The 27158-nt window shown below is 38.5% G+C and overlaps 1 protein-coding gene across 1 annotated transcript; it reads right to left on the bottom strand.

Moving 5' to 3' along the window:
• Nucleotides 1–6770: 6770 nt before the first annotated feature.
• On the bottom strand, nt 6771–10218 carry LOC107575161 (trypsin II-P29-like). Its single transcript, XM_016261578.1, has 6 exons — nt 10164–10218; nt 9433–9453; nt 9171–9342; nt 8826–9094; nt 8577–8716; nt 6771–7064 (listed from the first exon to the last, which is right to left on the bottom strand). The coding sequence occupies exons 1-6, from the start codon at nt 10216–10218 to the stop codon at nt 6771–6773; spliced, it is 951 nt and encodes a 316-aa protein (XP_016117064.1).
• Between the last annotated feature and the right edge of the window lie 16940 nt (nt 10219–27158).

Genomic DNA, 27158 nt, shown 5'->3' with positions numbered 1-27158 from the left:
CTTCCCGGCCGTCTGTCTACACTTTAAAGTAACTGAGAATTCTTCCAAGGTGGCAAAGAGAATTTTCAAAGGGACCAAATTGTTATTCTTTATTAACAACCTGAAAATGACATTTCCAACTTAAATTGGTATACATTTTTAATGCTTTGGAGCAGTGCTTAGTCTCTTTTTAAAGAAGGCACTTGATCATTGTAGAGGCGAAAAAAGTTATAAAAATTATATTACTAAAAAGTTATGGACGTTTAAGTTTATGAAAATATAAAAATTACAATATTTAAATGTTATATTGTATATATATTTTGCAAAACATGTTTTGGTCTAAAATTGCTAGAACATCAAAACCAAAATCTTAGCAAGTTGTGCTCCAAATTAGGGTTGTGACGGTGAGGAAATTTTCCCACTGGTTAATCGACGTGTGACAACACCGGTAATACCGGTATCACCGCGGGGGCGTTCCCTCTTTTCCTCGCTTTCCTTCACTTTTAAATAGCTTGTAAAAGCGGCGTGCGCATTTTACTTTCACTTTCAAATAGCGACAATTCGACGTAAAGCAATTGTTCATTTGAATTTTCCCTCGCTTTTTAATAGCTTGTAAAAGCGCCGTGCGCATTTTATGTTCACTTTTGAATTAGCGGCAGTTCGGCATCAATTGCTTGAATGCAACAACAAAATACAACGTCAAACTCACTTTAGCCTATATGTAAAACATAGAACTTTTATTAACAAACTAATAAAAATACACCATGCTATAGGGCAGGCTATGCCTAATATAAAATAACTCATTTCCAGTTTTGTATGCCTATTTAAACTTTATGTAAGTATACATGTATAATATATAACCAAATAAATAAGAACGAATGTTTATTAACAAAACAAATAAGAAAGCTTGGAGGCACGGCATACATGTCAAATAAAATCAATAAATTATACAAAGTTTAAAGAAAGTAGGCTAAAAATCAGCAAACAATGTAGAACCAATTAAATAAGAAACGAATGTTTAAAAAAACTTCCAAAATCACCTTAGATAAACGGCGAAAGTCAACAGGCTTTTCAAAATCCAAAATATTGCCAAACAGGCGCTTTTGCATTTCGTTTCGAAACTAAATCATCCGCGATCGTCTTGTCTGTCTCACCTCACTCTTCTCGTCTGTCAGCTCGACTCGCTCTCCTCACTGGAGAAATTAAATCTGATCTGTGATGCGACTGTCATTCGGCACGCTGCATTGAGCATCCGTGTTCAGTTTTTAATTGTAGTGTCTGTTCTTTTACTGAACTAAACGATTTTTATTACTATAAAAAAATCAAAACGACAGTGGGGGTCGGTGCCGCGGTGGGCAAGTGACGTAACCGGTGTTGTGGCTTAACACTGGTATAACCGTCAGCACCGTCTATCGCGGCAAGCCTACTCCAAATTTGAGGTTGATATCTTAAAAAATGAGCTTTCAGTGAGATTTTGTTTGGGTGTAGTACCAAGCTTTTCCACTAGATGACCATCAAACCCCATTAGTAACCATATAAGGGCGCCTCCATTTCCATATATGGTTTAAGTGATCCGAAACACGTTTTTCCATACATTTCTCAATATTTATGAAGTAGACACCACATTCAGAAGTATAAAGCACAATATGGCAGTATTTGATTTCAATTCACCCTTTAAAAAAAGATATGCGACGAGAACCATGGATGTGCGTTATAGTTCATGCCGCATCAAAAATGTAGAAACTGTTGTTTTTTCTTTAAATTCAAAACCTTTTTTCTCAAAAAAATAATAGAAAAAAAAATAGATTGGATGTTATCTTTTGAACACTTGACATGAGGTTTTTTACTGATTTTCATGCATTTATATGTGCTTCGCTATTTCTAAATAAAGATCAGAACTCGCTCTCTGACTGTGATGAGGACTCTTCTAGCAAATCAATAAATTACAATTGCTCTGTAAAATAATTTAAAAAATCAGTCACCAAATATGAAAACTCGATTCTTTAAGCTGTCAAGATTGCTTTAGGTTCAGACTCAGATATTACTGTTTAAAACATGTAATGTAATAACATTAGTGAAAAAAAAGGACAATGCAAAATGAACATTTAAGCCATTAACCTCGGGTCACAGGTCTTGTCATCACGTCTCTTGAGTACAGTCTTCAGCATGTTAGTGTATCTCTGGCAGTTGGTCCGCAGCTGCGGGTCTCTTTTTTGAATGTCCAGCCTTGGCGTCAAGTACTCTAAGAACCTTTTCATGCTCTTGATGTAATTGTGGATGCTGACTAAAGACACGTCAGTGCGCTTCAGGGCCATCAGAAAGTCCCGGGTCTCTCTGCTTTTTGACAGGAAGTCCAGAGACGGCTCACTCCCAGTGGGCTGCAAGTACCGAATGAAACGGGACACGTTGTCAACCTATGAAGACAAGACGGTGAGAAAGAAAAGTCAGCAGTAAGATCACGAACGTGAGAAGACCTACGCAAATTCGTAATACAGAAGCAAATCTCAACTTGATTTGGGATTCTTATCCTATCTTACAAAATCGTGTTTTATCTCTAGTTAGGACATTTTAAATTGCATTATCAAGTTCGACAAACCACTCTCGGGTCTGTTACCAAGCAACCAACACTGCGCGAGCTGCTGATGAGGTAAACAATTTTGTTTAACATTTGGATAAACAAAACCGGCGAGCTTTTCACTTCAGCGGAAATCGAAACTTTGATAAGTTCGGTAGAAAAGGCAAAGCCGATACTATTTGGTAAGTTTTCACCTTCGCTCACTCACAAAGACGGAGTGGGCAAGAGTTGACGAAAATGTGTCAGCGGTGTCTGGCATTAACCGAGTCTGTGAAGAAAAAATTGTGTGGTTTTTACGTTAGCTTTCAAATAATTTTGAAGTTAGGACAGCTGTGGGGTTGCCCTAAAGTTAAGTTAGGAGTTCTGTTTCTTCCCATCTTATCTTAAAGGGGTGGTTCACTAGGTTTTTTCTAGGCTTGATTGTGTTTATGGGGTGCAGTCTAACGTGTTAATGCTTATTAACGCATTATTTTTCACATAATTTACCTTTATTCCACACCACTCAGTCCCTTCTCCTCTGAACGCGCTAATCATTTCCTGCTTTTATGAAGCTGCTCCCTCAGAAATACACGATGGGCTCTGATTGGTTAGCTAGCCCAGTGTGTTGTGATTGGCTAAACCGTCTCTAGTGCGCGTCTAAACGTCCCACCCCTCACCTCAGCGGCATGTGCTCCGGTTGTATTGTAAACAATGTCGTCGTCTATTGTGCTTATCAGTTTGAGCCCGATTGAGACGCAGAGGATATTAGTGAAGAGGATCGCGCAGAACCTGTGCAAGCACGGCTTTTAATGGTAGGCCTAAGATTATTGTTTGTTGTTGTCTCATACTTTTAGATATGCTGTTATTTGTAAATGCTACTGCTTATGTTAGCTTTTATTCTTTTATACGGTTTTATTCTGCATTGCATTGAACTTTCAGCTTCGTAACTTTGCAGATATTGTTTATGCTCAAGATAACGCACTTAGGAAATACTGTCCTGTAATAGTTTTTGTCCTAAATGTGTGGTCCTACCTGAAAATACCATGGCTACCAAACAGATAAGATAAGGTTTTAAAGTTAGGATCTTTACCATCTTTGGGAAATTGTGCTGAGGATCAGGGTTGCAAAAATTTTCCAGTAAATTTCGGAAACATTCCAGAAATTTTGGACATTTGGAATCTTCCAGGGATTTTTGGAAAGTTTCCAGAAATTTTCCGGACATTTTCCACCCCTTTGCAACCCTACTGAGAGAATACTTCGTTCATCACAGGGCTTTTTACGTTTTAATTAATTTTGTATAGTTATTTTTTTTACTTTATTAATCTGTGTTATTAGCCTGCGTTTATGTTTAATAAATGTTCAGTTTAGGTCTGTACGTTTTTCCGGGTGTTTTGTTTGTGCATTCTCAACTCAAAAAGACATACAATTAAACATATTAAAAATATACTTGATATTCAAGTAGTGTATTTGTAGTACATTTAACATTCGAAGTGCATTAAAAATCTCATGAATTTAATTTTTTATATTTTTCCAAAAACTTTGGTAATAAACATGCTTAGTTAAGCTGTAAAGAAATATGCAAAAACACAAACATACTGCAAGTGAAATGTTAGTGTATTTACAGAAAACATACTTAATTTACTCTTACTTAAAGTATAGGCTATTTCATGTTAACTTAGTGTAAGAACAGCAAAATAATTCAGCTTTTAGTGGGTTTAAAGTGTACAAACTTTATAACCATGTGTAGGCCTACTGCAATTGTAAGTTATATTAAAGTATGTTAAAGTTAAGTTAAAGTAAAAGTAGTATTTTAAAGTTTTCTAGACTTCAAGTGTGTGTGTCTTAATATTTATATTTAATGATGCTTGCACTTTTTAATACATCACTTTGAATAAACAGTATAACAGTGTATGAATAATGCATTTCTTATGAGCTGAAAAGCTATTCAAATGTTGTTGAAGCACATAAAAATGAAGCTTCAAATATATTCTAACTGTACTTGTAGTATTACAGTAAATTGTAAACGTGTTTAAAGAAATACACTTAAATTGCACTAAATGTACTTGAAGAGGGTCCAATTTAACACAATATATCAAAATATATAGCAAATAGTTTAAAATCTATTTCTTGTTAGATGATTTTTTTGTTTAGATTGTCTCATGTTAATATTCATTTTACTAAATGTTTTATTTTGTTTAAATTGCTTTGACTGTTTATCGCAAAGCTTTGTCAATAGTTCAATTTCATGCATTTTTTTGTCTACTTTAGTTTGACTGTATGTAGTTTTGGCTTATTTTGAGGAGTTTAAATGACAAAAACTTTGGTCTTTTGTGAGTTTGCTAATGTTGCAATGTCCTTAACACCATTAACACGATACAATGAGCCGATACTGCTGATCGCTGTCGCTTACAGATCAGTTCTGATTGCTGTAAATGATCGTTTCCTGATGTGTTGATGAGGATTGCGATGCTCTGCTGTTACAGAACAAAGCCTCTGTTATTGGATTATATCGAGTTGTTTCAGACAATTCAGCACACTCTAAAAAATGCTGGGTTAAAAATAATTCAAGTTGGGTCAAATATGTTCAAACTTGTTTTGACCCAGCTGTTGGGTTAAATGTTTGACCTAACCTGTTGGGCAGTTTTATTTAACGATTCATTTTTAATAACTTGACTATTATTTAAAAATGATCATATTGCTTGCTTAAAATGAACCCAAAATTGGTTGGAAATGAACTTTTATTAATATGTTTAATAAATGGACATTTATTACTAAGTTTAATCAATAAAAATTAAACATTTATTCTAATAACCATGTGTCTGATTTTTTAATTTCCAACCAATTTTGGGTTCATTTAAGCCAGCCATACAGTAATTTTTAAACAGTAGTTGAGTAATGAATGAGTTAAATTAAGAAACATTATTTATTGCACACAGACACACCAGAAAAAAACACACACACATCTACTACATTTAAAAGTTATCTACAAAATAATCAGAAGTTACATAAAAACAGCCACTACGATGATTCAAGGAGATGTAAATGTGCAGACTGTAGTAAAATTAGTGAAACTTGCCAACAAACTGAAGTGAATATTTATGATAAAGAAATAATAATTATGATATTGTGATATGATATACTACTAATAATAATATTATTAATGTTCCCTCCTGGTGGAATGACCTGCCCAACTCAATCCGAGCAGCTGAATCCTTAACCATCTTCAAGTATTGTTCCATGTTTGTTTGTATACAGCGCCCAAGGTTTATGCGCAGAGTCCAAGTCTTCTTCTCTCTTTTTAGTGCATCTCTGTGGCAGAATTACAGCACCACATACTGATCTGGCATGTATACTACATCGTTTTGTGTTGGTTTCGTGGTTTCATGTGTATGCAGAAATTTCTTTAGAAAAGACAAATTTTGGCTTCGTGTGGATGTGGCCTTATTTTGATTTTTTTTTTTTTGAGGACATTAATATGTTTAGTCAGCAAGGATGCATTAAATCAGGGATAGGGAACGTTGATCCTGGAGGGCTGGTGTCTCTGCAGAGTTTAGCTCCAACCTTAATCAAATACACCTGAACAAGCTAATCAAGGTCTTCAGGATACAGGTAGGTATTTTTTTTTTCAGGGTTGGCGCTAAACTCTGCAGGACAATGGCCCTCCAGGATCAACATTCCCCACCTCTGCATTAAATTGATCAAAAGTGACAGGAAATATATTTATAATGTTACATAAATATTTAAGCCTTTTTTAAATGTTGCATTCATCACAGGATCTTAAAAATAAATACATAAATAAAACAGCATGAAGAGAGCAGAAAAGACAGTGAGAGAACATTCCCCAAGTCAGTTCTTTTTCTTTTGTGTTTATTCTGTTTAGATAGTGTCACTACATTGGAATTGATTAAAGATAATTTCATTTTCAACAACCAGTATCTCAGATCACATTTCAGAGCTTCAGAACCTATATTGGTTACACTGACCAAAAAAAAACATTCCATCTCTACTATTTATGAAAAGATGATGAAAAGAGGACAGAAGCATGCTGAACTTCAATAGTGTTTGCTCTTAATGTCAGTCAAGAAATGTTCAATAACAGTACTTTTAAAAAAGAAAGATAAAGAATAAATGACAAAACTAGCAATATAACTGCCCTTTTCATCTGTTTATGAGAGCATATACAGTAGAACTGTCTTCTTCATTAGAGAACTCGTAAGAAGTACTGTTCAAACGACCTTTAGGAAGAGAGAAAGAGGGAGAAGGCTAAAGGAATGAAGGAGAATGTAAGAGAAATGGGGAATAAGAAGAGGTTGGGTACACTTCTGAAGTTGGAGTTGGATGTTGAATTGAATACAACAAATCCAGTTGGGTTGATGTTTGTGTTAGACTGGATCCAGTCCTGGTACTGAGAGACTCTGGTGTACACACCAGGATATTTTGATTTAGCACAGTCTTTACTACCAAAACTCACAATTCCGGACTGAATCCACCGGGGGCCGTTCCTACTGACCATTGGACCTCCAGAGTCTCCCTGTATTGACAAACATTCAACATTTATAACTCTGACAATACACTACAAACAACTGTTATAGATAGAAGTAATAATAGTGTTAGGGTGATCATACATGCCATTTTTAAGCGACACGTCCTGGCCAGGATTTCTGTATTGCCTAAAATATCCAGATTTTGGCTTTTTTTTCTGTTTTCATACTTGCTGAAGGAAATGATCGAAAAGTAGTTTGGACGATTAATGCCTTCATATTATTGGTCAATCGTGGCGCTAGAGGAAGTGGGATCTACAGAGAACGATCAAAGCGATGCAAATATGCGTACATATCAGGTGTGTTCAAATTGAAGCGGCACTGCGCAGACCGATCGGTGTATGCCATCAAAGTACCGCGAGAGCATTTCGAAAGCATAAGGAGCCGTCTGCTCCCTATAGCTCTCATAGTACTTTGATGTCAAACAACGATTGGTCTGTGCAGTGCAAACAGCCAAAACTTGGATATTTCTGGCAATATAGAAATCTTGGCCAGGATGTGTCCCATAAAAATGGCACGTATGTTCACCCTAAATAGTGTAGCCCCATGGTAAAAGTGTGCAGGCTATGTGTCCGCATTTATTTTTCCTGAGGCCAGTGGACCTTTTTCATTTGTTTGCATTCTCGTCACCAAGAATTGAAAAATGTTCAACTTTGAGTAAAACCAAGTGTTAAGGCACACGGTGCGACTTTTGCTGTCGTACGAGCTCGCAGGTGATTTTTTTCTCTCGGGAGAAAATCGCAGATGCTCGCATGGTCGCGGCTCGTACCGTGTGAGAAGAATTACGGGCCCCTAGTCAGACACTGCTACGTCACATAACAGCAACAAAAACATGAACAAACACTGAACGATTGTCTTTTTATTACCCAAGATTAACACAGATTAATAAATGTATTGTTCCATGTTTGTTTGAATACCACACGCAAGGTTTATGCGCATAGTGTATCTCGGTGGCAGAATTACAGCGCAACATGCTGGTCTGGCATGTATACTACATCGTTTTGTGTCCGTTTCGTGTGTATGCAGATATTTCTTGAGACGAGGGGGAAAAAAAGATCGGATAGGGAAAGCTCTGGCTTCATGTGGATGTAGCCTGAGATAAGACTGTGTCTTAAGAACTAATTTGTCTAACTAGCAGTTAACCAAGTGTTAATCAAGCCGTCACCTTTATTTTTTATAGCGCTTTATACAATACAGTTAGTTTATACCACAGTTAATCCGTCTTACTTTTCATATACAAATTAGATCTATGTACATTTGTATGTAATTGACTTAAAAAAGTTATGACCAGTCCTGTGGAGAATATTACATGGCCAACTTTTAAGACTAGTCTAAGCAGTTTTTACTACTGACTGCATGTGTAGCATCAAAATGAGTTAATGATCAGTGCAGTAAAGACAGGCTTAATTAAGCAACTAGATTGGCACTTTGCAAAGTAATGAGTAGTGTTTTGTAAACTGATTTGGATTAAAAAGTGTTCAAATTAATTACTGATGTCTTACCAGACATGCATCTTTTCCTCCCTGATTTAACGATCCGGCACAAATCATATTTCTTGTGATCCCTCCATAAGCATTATCACAGTCACTGTTGCTCACAATTGGTATCATCACCTCCTGCAGTACATCAGAAAGATTGGTGCCTGTGCCCCAGATCAGAGCACAGATTTTATGGCTTTTAATTCTATGTAAATTATTGAGGTTTACATTATTGTTTATATTCAGTTAACTGGCAAGTAAATGTTCAGTCACCTTCAGATTGTAGTTTGCCCCATCCAGTGACCCAGCTCTCTGTACCTGCAGCAAATTTACTATTAGCAGCGGCCAGACAGACCGGCCTAATGTTATGAAAGAAAGACACAGAGGAGGAGAGCTGGATCAGTGCTATGTCGTTGTCAAAAGTAAAACTGTCATAGTTAGGATGGATGATGGTTCGACTTGCTCTCCTGTACGCCTCATAAGGGTTTGAGCCGGATTGTTTCAAACGACCAAAGTACATCTCAATGTAAGGTGGACGGATCCTGTAAATAGAGAACGTCTGCTGTAATCACACTATTATTAATATACAAATGTATCTTTAAGCCATAAACTTCATACTCCTGGAAGCAGTGAGCTGCAGATAAAACCCAGTCTTTAGTGATGAGAGTCCCGCCACAGTGATGGCCAAAGCCGATGACATGAATGCTGACCTGCCACGGCCAATCCCCTGCCATCGTATCCTCCCCTCCAACAATCCTGTTCCTGTCTCTAAGAGGGGCTTGACCACATACTGATGAGAGAAAGCAAAATGTGACATTTCCTTCTTAAAATGCCTCATAGACAAAGAGGACACATTCTGTGTCACATTATGACAACTTACCATCTAACTGGCAGAGGGAATCTGTGTAGGTAGACAAAGACAAAGTAAGCAGACAATCCTCCAAACAGAGCTAGTTTGTGTGGCCCACGACCACTCGTATGTGAATTAGCAGCAGGCTTGCATTGTGTTTTCACACTGACTGTGTGTCTGCTACACAATAAATCATTACTAGGCTCAGCGATTTGGAGAAATTATGGATGGAACAGCCAAACCCCAAATTGTAGCTATATTAAAGCAACTTAATCTGTATTTGAGAGTTAATGATTATAAAATAAGTGTGCCTGTCTTTGTGAACTTTTTCAAGCAATATGTTGAGTAGTTTATATTTTACATTACTTCATAAAAGTTTGGGTACTATAAATTCTTTATTATCATCACTATTTTCCACATTTGAAAGTAATATTAAAGTAATCAAATCTATAAATAACAAATAAAAGTATGGTATTTATGAAGTGACCAAAAACCTCATACATAAAATGAATAAATTATGCATTTGTAGGGAAATTCATATGTATGCAGAATGTGTTTATCTACAAAACCAATTTCAAGCAATTTCAACTGTAAATCTTCAGATCCAAAAGGTTTTTACAGTCAGGAAAAAACATAAATGAAGTGTTTACAAAGGTTCTTAGGAATTAAATGGCTTGTAAGTTATTTTAATAAATTTAATAATGTTTGCTTAAATTGTTAATCTAATTTGGTCATGTTGTAGGCTTTTTGTAAGATCTTACCTGCTATGTAAAGAAGTATGACTCCAGCAGCACTCAAAGCGGTGTTGAACTTCATCATTCTGTTCTGTTCCGTGATCCGACTGCTGTTTCTCCACTGTCAGGTTTCTGATGAGATGAAAAGCAACTTCCACTGCATTTATCAAGAGTTCTCTGTCTCCACCTCAACACTATGTTAATCTCTGACTCACATTTTTGTTAAGAAAAACAAAACAAAAAGCCTTATTCAAATGCTTATTCTGAGATTTTCATGTGTCTTTTGTGGATGTGGGTGGACAGTCACACTCTGTTGTAGAGAGCACAAAATGAAGAAGATCAGGTTCAAAATTATTTTCCTGTCAGCATTTTTGGTAATTTTTACTACATTTTCATGGCTCTCAGAATATTTTGTTGTATGAATATCTTAACATGCAATACATCAAAATAAAGAACAGAGCCTCTAACTTTAAAGGGAACCCCCGGGCATTAAGACTTGTATGGCTTAATATAAAGTCAATTATGTCTCTTACTGAAATATGTAGTAGAAAACCCATGAAAGAGTTACATTATTTAAAAAAATCCACATCCTTTTGTATGTATTTTGGAAAATGGGGGTCACCATTATTTCGATGACGTCAAATGGTTGCTCTCGGTGAGCTACTGGTGTTACCGGTTTCTATTTTTACCACAACACAACTTGCAAAATAAAATACTGATATGATGCCACATTGAGCGTCTTTTGGTTGTAATTTTCAGTCGAAGGCGACAATAGAAGCAATGTAAGCCTTCACTGCTTTCCTAACGATAAGAAGAGGAGAAAATAATGGGAAGATGCCTGTGGACGAATAAAACTTCCTAAAGAGTTGCGTCTTTGTTCTCTCCACTTAAACCCTGATGCTGTTGAGGCTTTTAGAAGACCACAGCTACTGAAAGAGCTTACAAACGGCTGAGACAAGAAACGCAAGATGCCATCCTGGCAGGATGTAAGCATGCTGATGCTAATGCATCTGCAAAGGGTAAAGAAAACTGATTATATTACACCAATTTTGGCCTCTTTACATTGGCTCCCTGTCCATTTTAGAATTCAATTTAAAATGTTGTTGTTTGTTTTTAAAGCTCTTAATGGTCAAGCCCCATCTTATCTCACAGATCTTCTTACTCCTCTTTCTTCCTCCAGATCTTTAAAGGGGTCCTATTATGCTCTTTTACAAAGTCTTGATTTTGTTTTGGGGGTGTACTAGAACAGGCTCTCATACTAGGTTGTTCGAAAAACACATTATTTTTCACATATTTTACATTATTACAACACCTCTCTCCCCAGTCTGGCATGAACGACTCAAATAGTTCCCGAATCAAATGAAGGCCCGCCTTCTGAAATACGAAATGTGCTCTTACCACAATCTTTGATTACAAAAATTTAATATTTTGTGTCATTACCCTTGCATTCAAATTGAGCTTCAAAAAATCCCACACAGTGAAAAGGGTGTGTCTGTGCAAATGCATAGAATTTTCTCTTGGTTTGTTTTAGTTCGACCCTATGTGCAAACAATCTTTGATACAGTTCTTCTCCAGTACCTATGTCCATCTTTAATCTCTGTCCATTAACTCTTTTGGTCCCTTTTCCTTCTGGATCAATTGAATACAAAAATTAATCAGAATCAGATTTGACATTTCCCTTACTGGTTTGTCTTTGCGGTCTAACTTGTCCTTGGCCTTATATTTTTGTGCTCCTGTGAGTTGTTTTTCTTTCTGCGAACACATGCATAATGACCAGGGCTGAGTTTCCCAAAATTGCCATAATTCCCATAAAAGCTTGAAATTAAAAATTGAAATACACCCAGTGCTCAATTAGGCTAACTTAAGTGTTTTCATGCAAATAATTAAATTGTCATTAGACTAATGGTTGTTAGCCTTTTTAAAATTATATAAGTGAAGTGACGTGACATGTGGCCAAGTATGGTGACCCATACTCGGAATTAGTGCTCTGCATTTATCCCATCCTAAGTGCACACACACACACCATGAACACACACCCGGAGCAGTGGGCAGCCATTTATGCTGCAGTGCCCGGGGAGCAGTTGGGGGTTCGGTGCCTTGCTCAAGGGCACCTCAGTTGTGGTATTGAAGGTGGGAGAGAGAGCACTGTACATTCACTCCCCCCACCTACAATCCCTGCTGGTACGAGACTCGAACCCACAACCTTTGGGTTACGAGTCCAACTCTCTAATCATTAGGACACGACTTCCCCAGTTATATTAGCCAAAGGTATATCAGCTTGCAAACCATTAGGCAGTAAAGGCTTAGGGGTCTATTTAAAGGGAATGATTGTGGTGGGACGTTTGGTCAAACTTTGCGATACAACGAATGGTTTTGCTAAATCAAAGACGGCACTGTCCACGGCACCATTTAGCACTAAAATGGTCAAAAGCTGCAACTCTTAAAAAAAAAAAGAAGAAGCCATGTTTCACGTGTTGCCGCTTTTATACGTGACAGGTCATCCAATAACAGAAATTACTGATTTACACCATTGAAGTGATGCAGCTGCTGGGCAATCAACCCTGGTTGTAGAGTAAATTAAGACAATGTGGAAAATATAGTGATAATATAAATGATTCTTAAAAAGTCCAGTGAAGACATACTGCCAGTTAGTGATACGCATGATACGTTTGGGCATGAGGTTGCCGGTTGCCGGATTTAGTTTGCAATTTGGATTATTTTTATAAGATCCTATGACTCCTGATAAATGCAATTTTAACTATTTCTGAAGTGCTTCTTGTTGGAAAGCATTCTCACCAGAATGTTTTTTCTGTAGGCCTATGTTTTTTTTCCTTTCGTTAAAAGCTGTCAAATTATTAAGCAGTGTCCCATGTAGGTTTTCTACGCTTGTATTTTATGTGATGACCACTGGGAGATGCTCTGTGAATATGTTTTTCTTTCTTCATTTTCTTCCCTGACGTGATGTGTTACAAAGCGAAAGTTAAACTTAAACAAGTTTGTTGTGTTTTAACAGCAAAGAGTTCTGTGTCTTTATTTAAAATCAACACTTCTTTCATAAAGAACACCACTTTCTCACATAGCGCACTGAAGCAGCCCCTGCATAGAGTGAATAATCAATTTTCGAGCCATTGATATCAACCAATTCAGCACCACCGCCATGGACAGCACCTGGTAACGTTGCATGTAAGAAGATATACCTTAAGCAGCCTCCTAAGGTATAGTTCTGGGAACACACCTAACAGCTACACCTTTAGGCCATGTCCACACGTACACGGGTATTTTTATAAACTGAGTTTTTCCTTCCGTTTAAAAAAAAAATCTCTGTCCACATGAAAACGCAAACGCATGCTATGAAGCACTGTCAAGAGCAAGCCAAACCAACAGGTGGTGATATAATCTAAACCGTAAAGCCATGTTGGCCAATCAGAAGCCTGAAAAAGTTTCCAGTAGGCGGAGATAACAGCGCATGCTCTGACATCACAAGCTAAAAACTCCGGTTTTGCTGTCTACACAATAACACTACAACCGGAGTTTTTGAAAATCTTCACCCTGGCAGGAGTTTTCAAAAATGTTTGGTTTCAGTGACCTGGTGCTGCGTTTGGACGAACGGCCTAACCATGTAGAAAAAGCTGCGATTTTAAAAATAACATGTCCGTGTGGACAGGGCCTTAGTTAAGGCATACCTTTAGAATCTTCGTAGAATGCTAAGAGACAGCGTTATCAGGAAACCCAGCCCAGATTTTTTTGCAATACAGGCAGGTTGCTGAATTTGCACTACAGTCATCTGCTTTATGTGTTGTCAGTCCACATCTGTAACACCTGGGGTCACTGCTACTCTTTTCAGATCGACCTCTGCTGGCATTTTGTCGTTTAATTTTTATGTCAGCTGCTTGCACCTTTCATTAAACAAACGTGATTGTCTTTTTCTTTGACATTGTTTTCTGAAAGCACTTTAGACTCTGCTTGGGCTGATTCAAAAATCTAGCAACAGTTAATTGCTCTTTCAAATGTAAGCCCTTCTTCTTGCAACAGTTTATCTCTTAATCGTCTATGTGCACATTACTCTATGAGTTGATCTCATATCATATCATTTTCTACAGCGCCAAACTTGCAAGATTTGGCCAGTTCCCTTAACGCATTCACAAATGTGTCAATCGTTTCATCTTGTAGTTGAGATCTCAGTCTGAATTTGTATCTTGAGAGCACAACTTTCTTCCATGGAGTAAAGTAAGCATCCAGCGCAGCTACAGTCTCCGTATATGACTCTAGGGCCTGGGGAGGTTCGTGAAAATCCTCTGCACTGGAGCACCAATGCAATGTAAGAAAGTAGCGCGTCTTGATGCATTGCTGCATTTTCTAGCAGATCTAGCAACATTGATAGACTCCGCTGGAGTCTTTTCATGTTTTGTATTCTGCATGCAAATCCGAAGCTCTGAGGTTCAGTGGAATAGGTGGCAATAGCTCATGTCTCTGTGGTGTTCGCAGTGTAGCAGCTTGGCCTCCCAGGTGAAAAAAAAGTATACTTCCATAATGTACTTAAAGTGCTCTATTTTTGCCACTAATGTTTTACTTAGTTTTTTTCCAACTGCACACATTTTCAAATTTTTTTTTTTTCAAAGCTTTACACACAAATCAAAGAATTGCACACACGAAATGCAAAAAGCCTCGCATCTCTTGCAAAATTAAGCATTGCATTCCAAATATGACAAACATCTCAAAAGCGAACATTTGCCTTAAGTTGCAAACACCTTTGCCATAATATTATATTTTTGGATATTTCATATACACAGTTACTCAAAACCTAAAGCTCTTTCATGAGTTCCTATGTACATTTCTGTACAAGATTGAAAGTAATTGGCAGAGCGAGATGTTGAAAAATTAACAGTTTGGTTTCAATCTTGCTTTCGTGTTTACTTTTTTTTTTTTTTACTATAAGCATTTGTGGTTGCGAATACAGTATGAAGAAATACATCAACCATGTGTAGTTGGACAGAAACCAAACATAATTTTGAAAAAGGTGATTATTCCAAAGGAATGGTGTGTGTGTGTTTGTTGGTGGGCGAGATGTATTTGCACATTGTTTGCATCCATTGTTCAAAACCTATAACTTGACCTTTGGCCTATTCTAAAGGCATGATTGGTTGGTGTTAAATAAAGCAATGAGTGTTTGCACATGTGAGAATTTAGTGTGAGGCACTGATGAATTAGTGTGGCATTTTGATTGGTTGTGTTTGAAAAAGGAAATCAAGATACTTTTGGGTGTTACATAGAGAATTGTGTGAGAATTGAAAACTGAGTAAAAGGCACTAAAGAATTAGTGAATGTTTTTTTCCGATTTAGTGTGTGGTTCTGGTGTTTGACACTCAAACACCAGAACCACACACTAAATCTGCAAAACCATTTCAAGGTTTCAGAAATTGTGTGACAAGTAAAGATTTTGTGTGTAAGCAGTTAAAAACAAAACATCAACAGTAATATACTGAAAATGATCCTTTAGTACTTCTTAAAGGTGTCATATGATGCAATTTCAATTTTTCCTTTCTCTTTGGAGTGTTACAAGCTCTTGGTGCATAAAGATCTGTAAAGTTGCAAAGACTAAAGTCTCAAATCCAAAGAGATTCTTTATAAAAGTTAGCTGTGTGTTTCGTTGTGAAAGCGAAACTACTTTGTTTAGCCTTCCAAAAGATGACGATATCCACTTCGTCATGCCTGGAGCTGATCCGTGCTGGTTGCTGAAGAAACACTACAACTTTGCGCTGTGGATCGCCGGATCGGCTTTCACTGTGGACGAAGCAGAGTCCAGCCCGGGGTCGTCACATGTGGTTGCCGCAAGCCCGCTACACGCTCCTTCGTCGAATCCGCCGGCCGCGCCGTTCTCAAGGCCGCCGCTCACTCTAGGCCTCCAGCCTCAGCTCACTCAATCCCGCCGTGTGTGACTCTGTGCGTTTCGTTGTGAGAGCGAAACTAATTTGCTTGGTCTTCCAAAAGAGGACACGACTAGAAATCAGTGGTTAAGTTGTATTTACAACTCTGTTCCAGAACAGTTCAACCCAAATATTCAGATGTGTGCAGCGCATTTTATGGAGGACTGTTTCCTGATCCTGGGAGAGTAGACTACAATGCCAGCCGTTCTGACTCACAGACTGCAAGTACGTTTTTTCATATTTAAAGAATTTGCCACTGACGATTCAAAAGCGAGTTTTGGGCAGTGTAGAGTAGCGCTTGTTGTTTGTAATTTCTCCGATCACAAATGCAGACATGGTTTTATGTTTACGCGGCACGAAACAACGCAACGCATAAAAAGTATATGTCATTATAATCTGTAATTATGTCCCTACTGGATGCAACAAATGCCTCGTTTGTAATGGGTTTTAATGTTTGTCTCGTCACGACATCACAATTTGTGATGCGGACCAAGGGATTAGAAGATTGCCCAAGACTCAGCGCTCGCCCAGGACCAACAACCTGAGAGTTGAGTGAGGCAGAGAGATGAAGTCCTTCTCTCTATGCGTCCTGGGAGCAGGGAAGTCAGAGGTGAGTGTAACACCAGAGAATGAAACAACCAGAACACAAAACAATCTACTCACAACAAGAACTAGACGGAAGAGGAATATAAAGGAAAGGGTAATAAGCGACAGGTGGGGTAGAGGCAGCCAGTGACCAGCGCAGCCCCACTGCCAGATCAGCGCTGGATTGCACCGATCACAAGCTGCCGAAAAAGACATGACACCGTGACAGCTGGTAGGCAGCGTTTGGATCTAGCTCACACACACACACACACACACACACACAACAACAACAACACTTAACATGCACGTTCAATGAACAAACCTACATTTACACTTAAAGTTTTTGTTGTTGATGTTTTGTTTTGGGAACTGATCATTTTGAACTTGTGACTTGATTGCTGTGATTATTGAAACTAAGAGTCCTATACTATTGTGCTTCCTTTAAGTTTTTTTTTTGTTGAAAGCAAACTTTTCCCCTATGAACTATTGATGTTGACACGTCTAAGGACCTTGTTTAAAGAGGGAATTGGTTGAGAATTGTTTTGAGAATTGTTGAAAATAATTTTTGTGAACAATATATTCATTCAATTTTCACAGCAACACTATTTGAATGGATTGATTCTTTAATGTTTGATCAAATTATTGTGTTATCATTTCTGTGTGTAACTGGTGGTTTCAGTTACCTGGGTAAAGAAAGTGTTAACTTAAATTCTATTAATTTTATGTGGTAGACTAAATTCTACCTGGCGCCCAAACTGATAATATAGTTTACAGTTAAAATTCCTATCGTTAGTGTGCACCACCGTTACAGTATCAAATCAGTTCATTGCAGCGTGCCATGGGATTTCGCTAACCCTCCACCTTTCCCAGCACCACCTGCCTAGATCTGCTCGGGGGGTTCTCCCTATTTTCCTTGCAGCAGTCTGAATTCAAGTCACTGTTCATGTGCATTTCAGATATATCCTTACTCCTGCAGCAGCAGCAGTGTAGCAGATCTAGTCCATCAAGACCAAGCCTATGTACATTCCATGCTACTAATAAATGCTGGTTAAATTAATTCAGAGAGTATTCATGATTGAAATGTGCTTTTAACATACTATCACCGTATATAAAAAATTTACTTAGTCACCACTTGTAATACACTTGAGTGTACTAGTGTATGAAAAGTGTAACCCAGGCTCAAAGACATTTGTAGTCTGAGTCATTTATGAATACAGTTAAGCTAAATAACTAAGTAATGTAAAAGGAAATAATAGGATATTATTAGATATGGGTTACTTACAATGTTAGATGGGAAGTAAATAATTGCAGTAAAACTTAAATTTTATTTTGAGCTCTAGGTCTGTGCTGCGCAGGTGAGCAGCCAATCGAGTTCTTCTCTGCTTTTTTTCCACACTTGGTCCTTTTCAGGGGTCTGAGCGCGGTTCGTGTGATTTTTGGCCGATATGTGAACGCTCCAAACGATCTCAGACCCCTCAGTAGCGAACCGAGACCATCTCGGGAGGTGGTCTGAGTCCGGTTCGCTTTTGGCTAAAGGTATGGCTTTCTAAAAACGTGCATTGTGAACACAAATCGGCCTGAGCTCACTTATAGTTTGTTTTAAAAGAACCAAACCCAGTTCACTTAAAGTGAACCAGAAAGGGAACCAGCCGAACGTGACTTCAGTCCTTTTGGTGTTCACAATCTAGTGGACTCAAAAGTGAACCCAGTTCTTTTTTTGGTCCTCTTCAGCAATGAAGAGATTTCAGACACATTCTTGTTCACACCACAACTTTATAAGAACTCAGACCCCAGCTTTCTGTGCAGCAGTGGATTTTGGGTATTCAAGATGGCGTCTTCACATGTTGTCATGGATGTGGCACACAAAGTTTTTTCACTTTAACGTACATTGTAGTGCGGTTCTGTTATATCCCCTTTCCTTCATTTTTTGGGCAAAGAAAAGAAACACTTTTATGTTTTTATGGGTTGAGGAGAGTTGGCTTTTAATGTAATCATCTTTCCAAATTTCAATAAGTCCACAACTCTCCTCCTGGGACCACACAACCCCACAACCTGCCATGGTGAAAAGTTTTTTTCTGTTGTTACAGCAGTGACGTAACATGGCTGCAGGTATGGCAAGCCTTCAGGTACACATGTCGAAACGAAACGCAATGCGGACCGGGATCTCATTGCTTTCGCATATCATGAAGATATCGAACCACAAACAGACCCACAAACGAACCATACTCAGACCACCTCCGGAGGTGATCTCAGTACGGTTCACTTTTGGATCCTTTTAGGGGGGTCTTAGATCACATGGTTTGTTCACGCATACACGCTGAACCGCTCCGAGAGCGTTTGAAAGGGTTAAACGAACTAGGTGTGAAAAAGTTTGGTCATCAGATGTTTCCGTACAAATCAGCTGTTCATAGTGGCTGCTTCTTCTGGCAGATCTCTACTAATTGTTCGCTTACAACGTACACTCGTTTATTTTAACTTCAACTGCTTCCAAACTGTGTAAGAGAGATACGGCTGTGCGCCTTGCCAGTTTAAACTTTTTGATATAGGCTAGGAGCGCGCACATCCCAGCGGGGGCTAAACTACACTCTCTTTAGCGTTTATTGTTTCAACTGTCAAAAACACCCATGGTCCACATAAACACCGTTGGTTTTGTCTCAATCAAATGTAAACATCTGGGAAAGAAATCTGTAACCCAGATTACTAGAAACCCTGTTGCTGAAAAAAAAACTACAACATTCATGATTGTGCAAAACAGTATTCTATTTTGTTAATGTCTGTAAAGAGAGAAAAAGGAAGTGTATAAAGTTAAATTAAAACTCATTTAGAAAAGTTATTTAATTTAATAAGATGAAGATTGGTCCAATTAGACGAGTGGAAAGTTAGCCCCGCCCTAATGGGTGGAGCCGGGACAGAGATGATGCAACGTTTTTTTGTCCGAGAGAGAAGCCGCTGATGCGATCCTGAAAAAGAAGAGAAAAAAATTGAATTTGAACGAACAAACTAACAGTTGTATACATGATAAATAAGATTTTGAGATAAAAGTGTGGATTGAATGCCATTAGTCAATACCACTTTCTGTGCAGTATGTAGTTCTAGTACAGCAGCCTAAAATAAGAATCAGTAGAATCTAATATTCATACGATTAATAATATGCATTTAAAAAAAAATCATTTGAGTAGTACATTTCTTACTTAAATGCTGCATTTAAGAATACCTGTTTCAAAGTCTATCTTTATGCAGTTCTAAAAGCGCACCAGCTGGCAGAGAATGAATTTGAATTTGCATTTTCTTTAACAGCCCTTCTGCTGGTTTAAAATAATAACTGATATTAAACCAGCCATTAAACCATTAATATAATAATTTATACATTTGATTTTTGACTCTTTTCTTAAAAATGGTTTGAAATTTGAAAGGCTGAAATTTGACATTTTATTTAAATTTTTTTTTTTTTGTGTGTGTCATTTTACAGTTTAATATGTTACCATTGACATTGCCCCACCCCACTCATATGGCAATAATTTTATCTGTGCAGGTCTTAAAAACACTATTAAAAAGTCTTAAATTTGAGCTTAAAAATCCTGCAGAAACCCTGTGTGCTATAAAATAAACACGATGACATAAACAAGGAAAACAATTCAAAATTAATATTACAAAGGTGTACGAAACTTATATTTTTGGGCAACAGATTAAAATATTCCTTTTGGAGGCCATAATGTCAGCCTTCAAACACTGAACTGGACTAGACCCAAAAAGCAACAGTCTGAACACAAAGAGGTCTGAGACACCATTACTGCTTAAGTGGACCAAAAAATGATCTGAGTCCTCTTTCAGGAACTGCGATAGTGTGAACACAAAGAAAACTGGGTCCTTTTTCAATTGGTCCACCTCTTGGTCCACTTAAAGGTGTCTGGGTTTGGTTCTTTTAAAGAAGACTCAAGTGTGAAAACACCCTTAGAAGCTGCGTGAAACCTTGATTTATTAGATTTTATTGAGAAATACGCCTCCAAGGAACAAACTGTGTAAGTTATTTTGCAGATATTTTCTTGAGAAATAAGTTTGAGTAGTCTTAAAGAACTTATTTATATCCTGTTGATCTGTGTGACCGTCGTCACGCTGAAATCCAATGGAGTAGGCCATCGTTGCGTCATCCGATGAAAACCTGAAAAATAAAACAAGAAATATAATTTATACACAAGGGAATTGGCCAGTTTTGTTATCTTAGAATCTAGAATCTGGATCCTTCAATATGTGGACTGTACCGATATCAACACTTCAATTGTGCACCGTGGGAAGATGGCGAGCCAACCGTAAATCGACCAGAAACGTCTATCTTTTGTCTCCGTGGACATTTGTATGGCTTTGCCTCCAACAGAATATTTCATTGGATTCTGCGTCTTCTGATTGGATTCCGCTTGACTTACAGTGTACCTACAATAATCATTTAAACCCTAGTGAGTTATTGTTTTTTCCCTTGTGAGTTAACTCCTCTGCTTAAATTGCCTAATGGGGGTTACATATGGGTTCAAGTGTACTACAAGTCGTACCTAGTTTTCAGTTACCACTTGCAGTACACTTGAGTGTACTAGTGTATGAAATATAGGGTCAAGTGTACTACAAGTGGTAACTAAATAAATTTTTTAAATACAGAGATAGTATGGTATAAGTGCATTTTAGTTAATACACATGGTGTCCCAAAATAGCACAGTTGAGTACACTTAGATGATCTTAGGTTTATCTTAATAAGTACTAAAGATTTTTTTTTAGTATATTATAGTTTTTCTCGATTGCTTAAACACATTTCTTGAATTTTTTTGCAAAATTCTAAACACAAATCCATAACTTCTAACTCAATTCTCCAAACTGAGCTCAAAATGAAGCTCTCCACTCAAAACAACTCAATCTTGCTATAAAAAAAACTTTGCTACACTACAACAGTCTTACACACTGATGAGATAAATTCAAAACAATACTACAAAAACCAGTAATAAGTTATGTTGTTTGAGCAAAAAAACATAAACCAAAAAAAAACCCTTTTCACATGATGAACACAACAAATGTATGCATTTGCACATGTTTCATTCTTTAATGTACTGTAGAGTAAAGTACAATACAGCAAACAACATCAAAAATAATTATTCTACCCCAGCATCCCGTCTTTGGTCTGGGACAGCCCTAAAAACCTCTTCAGCATCACAGGCTATATTGGCCCTGGCCAGGCAGTGGGGGTATAATTCTCTTGCAGGCCTGAACCAACCCTGGCACTCATCAACTGAAATATCCAGGCAGGTTTCTTCCATGGCCTGGAGGAGATGAACATGGATGTAAGGTTCTCGGTCATTTCAATAATGACAACTCTCTGAAGATTTTAGCAAGGTCTTGGCGGAATATATCTGTTACACTGCTGATAAATTGCTGCTGCTGGTTATTGTTGTAGTTGTAGATTATTGCTGCTACTGCAAGCAAGTACGGGAACTTGCTACTGCCAATGCATATGGCAATTGTAACAAAGTTCGTAGTCACGGGAAGAAGGAGGCGGGAACCGGCGAACATTTAAACAAAACTTTAATAAAATAAACAAACACAAAATGAAAGTAAAGCGGCAGCCCCTCGCGGACGACTGCCGCACACAAAACACAAAATAAAGTCCAGGCCTGGTGCTCTCTCCTCTTTCACTGTCGTAGCTTCTCCGTTTATCCTTCCGGAGCTCCTCCGTGGGACTCGAGACCGGTGAGTGATGCAGGTGTCTCTCATTATCAATTACTCCACCGGCCTGGCTCCATTCCCACGGCTCTCGCAAATGTTCAAATGAAAGCTAACCAGCCATTTACATTTAGTCACTTTGCAGACGCTTTTATCCAAAGCGACTTACAATTGGGGAATACATAAAGCGATTCTTCTAAAAGAGGCAAACAGACAAAGAAAGTGCTCGTGATACCAAGTTTCAGGCATTGTTAAAATAAGTACAAGCTAGAAAGGGAAGGAATAATTAAAGAGAAAGACAAAAGTTTTTTTTTTTAAATTTAGGATGAAGTCAAGTAGTGTCGAAAGAGATGAGTTTTCAGCTGTCGCTTGAAAATTGTCAGGGATTCAGCATTCCGGACAGGGGTGGGAAGCATCAATGGCTTGAACTTGATTCGGGCCGCAACTGGTAGCCAGTGCAAGGAGATAAAGAGAGGTGTAACATGGGCTCTTTTGGGCTCGTTGAAGACCAGTCGTGCCTCTGCATTCTGAATCATTTGTAGAGGTTTGATTGCACATGATGGAAGTCCAGCCAGAAGAGCATTGCAGTAGTCCAGCCTAGAAATGACAAGGGCCTGGACAAGAAGTTGTGCAGCATGCTCTGTTAGAAAGGGCCCGATCTTTCTGATGTTGTGCAAAGCAAACATCTTTGCAATGTGGTCTTTGAAGGTCAGCTGGTCATCAATGATTACACCAAGATTTCTGACCGAAGTTGATGGGGTAATTGTAGAAGAACTTAGCTGGATGGTGAAATCATGCTGTAGATTTGGAGTGGCAGGGAAGACAAGAAGCTCAGTCTTTGCCAGGTTGAGCAGATAGATCCAGCAGAATAATAACTGATGATTTGGAATCAGCTTTTGCAATCCACAAGGCTTCCGTGACTGACAGTAGCGCAGTCTCAGTTGAATGGCCATTCCTGAAACCTGACTGGTTAGCGTCCAGTTTGTTGTTCTGTGAAAGAAACAATGATACTTGGTTGAATACAACTCGTTCAAGTGTTTTTGCTATGAATGGAAGGAGAGAGATAGGTCTGTAGCGGTCTATAAATGAAGTGTTCAATGTACGTTTTTTGAGCAGTGGGGTTACCCAAGCCTGCTTGAATGCAGTGGGGAAGGTGCCTGTGAGGAGAGACGTGTTAATGTGTGAACCAAAATGTTGTATGCATTACAATTGTGTGTGTAAATTAAGTCAGGAATCCCTGTGATGCCCAGTGAAGAGAGGGCAGACAGGAGGATCTGATTACTGACAGTGTCAAAAGCAGCAGATAGATCCAGCAGAATAATAACTGATGATTTGGAATCAGCTTTTGCAATCCACAAGGCTTCCGTGACTGACAGTAGCGCAGTCTCAGTTGAATGGCCATTCCTGAAACCTGACTGGTTAGCGTCCAGTTTGTTGTTCTGTGAAAGAAACAATGATACTTGGTTGAATACAACTCGTTCAAGTGTTTTTGCTATGAATGGAAGGAGAGAGATAGGTCTGTAGCGGTCTATAAATGAAGTGTTCAATGTACGTTTTTTGAGCAGTGGGGTTACCCAAGCCTGCTTGAATGCAGTGGGGAAGGTGCCTGTGAGGAGAGACGTGTTAATGTGTGAACCAAAATGTTGTATGCATTACAATTGTGTGTGTAAATTAAGTCAAGTTGGTTGTCTGATTTGTGCGTGCTTGTAGTGGTAAGGTGTTTGAGATCAAATGAAGCAATGAGTGAATGAAAGTCTGTAGCAGAAGGCTTGTCCAGATGAATGTTGCAGTCGCCAAAGACTATAAGTGGACTGCCATCCTCCGGGAATGAGGACAGCTGCCCATCCAGCTCCTCTAGGAAGGTGCCTAGAATTTGCCCAGGAGGGCAGTAAATTACCACAACCTGGAGTTGAGGTATAATTGTTACAGTGATCGTGGGTGATTCAATTCCAATTGTTAGAAATGAGCAGACCAGTGCCCCCACCTGGCCCAACCTGATGGGGGGTATGAGAGAAAGAGAAATTATTAGATAGAGCAGCTGGGGTTGCTGAGTCTTCTGGACGAATCCAGGTCTCAGTCAAGCCCAAGATGCTGAGTGTAGATTGTAATGAAAACGCAGAAATGAAGTCTGCTTTGTTGACAGCTGACTGACAATTCCAGAGACCCACAGAGAAAGAAAGAGGTGAAGTAGATTATGTACAGATAGGATGCAAGTTAGCAATATTGCGTTGCCGTCTTCGTGTGATGTTAGAGCGTTGTTGAGAGACAACCAGAATGTTTTGGAAACACATGATAGAGGTGGAAAAGAGAGGACAGAAAAGGAGTGTAAAGGGAAGATAAAAATAATACTTCAGTGAGTTGCTGGTTTCGTTGCTCGGTTAAAGTTGCACAGGAAAAAGTCGTAGGTCTTTACACTTGTCGGTCTTCACACGAGGAGGCTGAACACAAGTGCTGAACGAAGCATCAGCGCTCAGGTATCAAATAAATAAACAATCTAAGACACTAAAGTGAAAACAGCTGTGGCTGAAAATGAAAAATTCCTTCCTAGCAGCAAGTAATAATTTAAACAACAGATCCACAAACAAAGTATTAAGCATAACACTCATGCGCTGCCATCTCTTCTGCTGGCTTATCGCTTCTCCCATTTAAATGTAAAGTAGCAAGCTCATTGGCTGTGTATGCAACATGAACCAATCAGCTTGTGCCAAGTCATTTAACGCTGTGAATATCATCAGTTACGTTAATACCCGTCAGCCTGCGCCATCACCATCTAGAGCAGTGGTTCTCAAACTTTTTTTCCACTGGGCCGCACTATGGTCCAAGTGCAAGTCTCGTGGGCCGCACACATATCATTTACATATTATGTCAGCAATACAAGCCAACCTGATTTATAATATTATAGCCTAAATATTATGATATCTAATCTATTACATTCATTGAAATAAATAAATAATTCTATTCCCCATAAATAACACCCAATTTTGTGAACTTCGGCTCGAAAGGAGTAACAGCACAATTATAGGCTGAGTGTCACTTTTATGCGTGGGGGGGCACCCACTGACAGATGAGCCACGAGCACTTTTTTATATGTTCTACATTTCATGTATTTATGTAACACATATTCTACATTAAAAAAATTAATTTGGAATGAACAATAACTGCTGTACAAAGAGTAAAAAAAAATAAAACATACCTAATGCAGAAAAGACACCTCTTTTTCTGAATTGCACAGATGACCACTATCTTTCTTTCATCTCTTCTGATAAATTTTCAGTCAAATCGTTTTCTGTGTGCTAGATTAGAGCTAGAGCCCTGCATTTCAGCCCGGGCCAGACGGGCCCCGACTTTTTTACGTCCCTCGGGCTGGGCTTCGGGACAATTTTCACGTCATAGTTCAGACGCGGGCAGGGCCTCGGGCCTGTTTTAGGCTTCTCCTTATTTTTATATTTTAGACATCTATCAATTAGTGATGAAAAAAGATTGCCATGCTGGTGGAAACAACACGAGACCGTGCTACCGAGACTGTCAAGAGCGGCTCGATGGTGTTTAAAGGGGTCATATGATGATTTTTTAAAGATCATTATTTTGTGTATTTGGTGTAACAGAATATGTTGACATACTTTAATGTTAAAAAAACACATTATTTTTCAAATACTGTACATTATTGTAGGTCCTCTATGCCCCGCCTTTCTCAAACGCTTCGTTTTCTACAAAGTCCCTCCTTCTGACAAGTGCAGTCTGCTCTGATTGGCCAGCTGACCCAGTGCATTGTGATTGGCCGAACACCGCAAGCACTCGTCAGAAATGTAACGCCCCTTACCATAATCGCGAGCTTCATCTTTCAAAATAAATGTAAAGACAGTAAATAATGTCATTAGTTTTACCATCAGTTCAAGCCTGAAAGGGGAACAGAGTCGCGTGACAGACACAGTGATGAAGCTGGTATGTGTTTGCAGTACACAAGCCACGGTTAAGACAGCTGACTCCACTGTGATGTGACCCCCCCCTCTCGCTTTCTCTCTATCGCTCGCACGCACACACACACACAAGATGCGCAAAACTCCGCATTTGAACAGTCAATAGCAAATACTTAAACTAATAACAAAACAGTCGCTGATTCAGAAGCGCCAGATTGTCATAGCAAAGTCAGAATTACCTCCTCTCCTAGGTTCACCAAACGGTCATCCATAAAATGCATTGCTGCTCTGTTGTAAGTCATCTTAAAGATTCCTAAATGCATCTACTTTCGGAAGGCATAGTCTTAACTTTGATAAAGAATATCTCTTTGGTTTTGAGACTTTAGTCTTTGCAACTTCAGGGATCTTATCTATGCACAATCAGCTTGTAACACTCCAAAGAGAAAAGAAAACTTGAAATCGCATCATATGACCCCTTTAATGTCCAGCAGCAGCAGCATGGAGCGTGCCGTCAGCGCAGCTGAAGAGTTCTGCATTCAAATGCACGCAATAGGCTTAAGTTTGCCGCAAAGCATCGGCAAAAGTAATTACCATAAATCTTCGGGGGGGAACAGTAAGGAGATATTTGAGTTATTTACTAATAAACTAGTGTTTTCTGAGTCGGTGTCGCAAGGATAAAGTGGTCGATCCTGACTCGCCATTTCTTCATTAGATGCGCCTTTAGAGAGAAGTGCATCTTTACTGATTATGATCATAATGAAAGAGTTTTTGTTTTTGATTTGTTTTATTTCGTTAAGTTCCAATTTAAAGCTTTCTATAGATATATTTATCATGTCTGTGAGGCATGTATTCGCTGAGTTTTGGTTAATTTTTTTGAAGCGCTCCTGTTGAAGAAG

This window comes from Sinocyclocheilus grahami, unplaced genomic scaffold (assembly GCF_001515645.1).
Source record: "Sinocyclocheilus grahami isolate Dianchi unplaced genomic scaffold, SAMN03320097.WGS_v1.1 scaffold2488.1, whole genome shotgun sequence".
Taxonomy (NCBI): Eukaryota; Metazoa; Chordata; class Actinopteri; order Cypriniformes; family Cyprinidae; genus Sinocyclocheilus; species Sinocyclocheilus grahami.
This window is presented reverse-complemented; position numbering and strand designations above follow the sequence as displayed.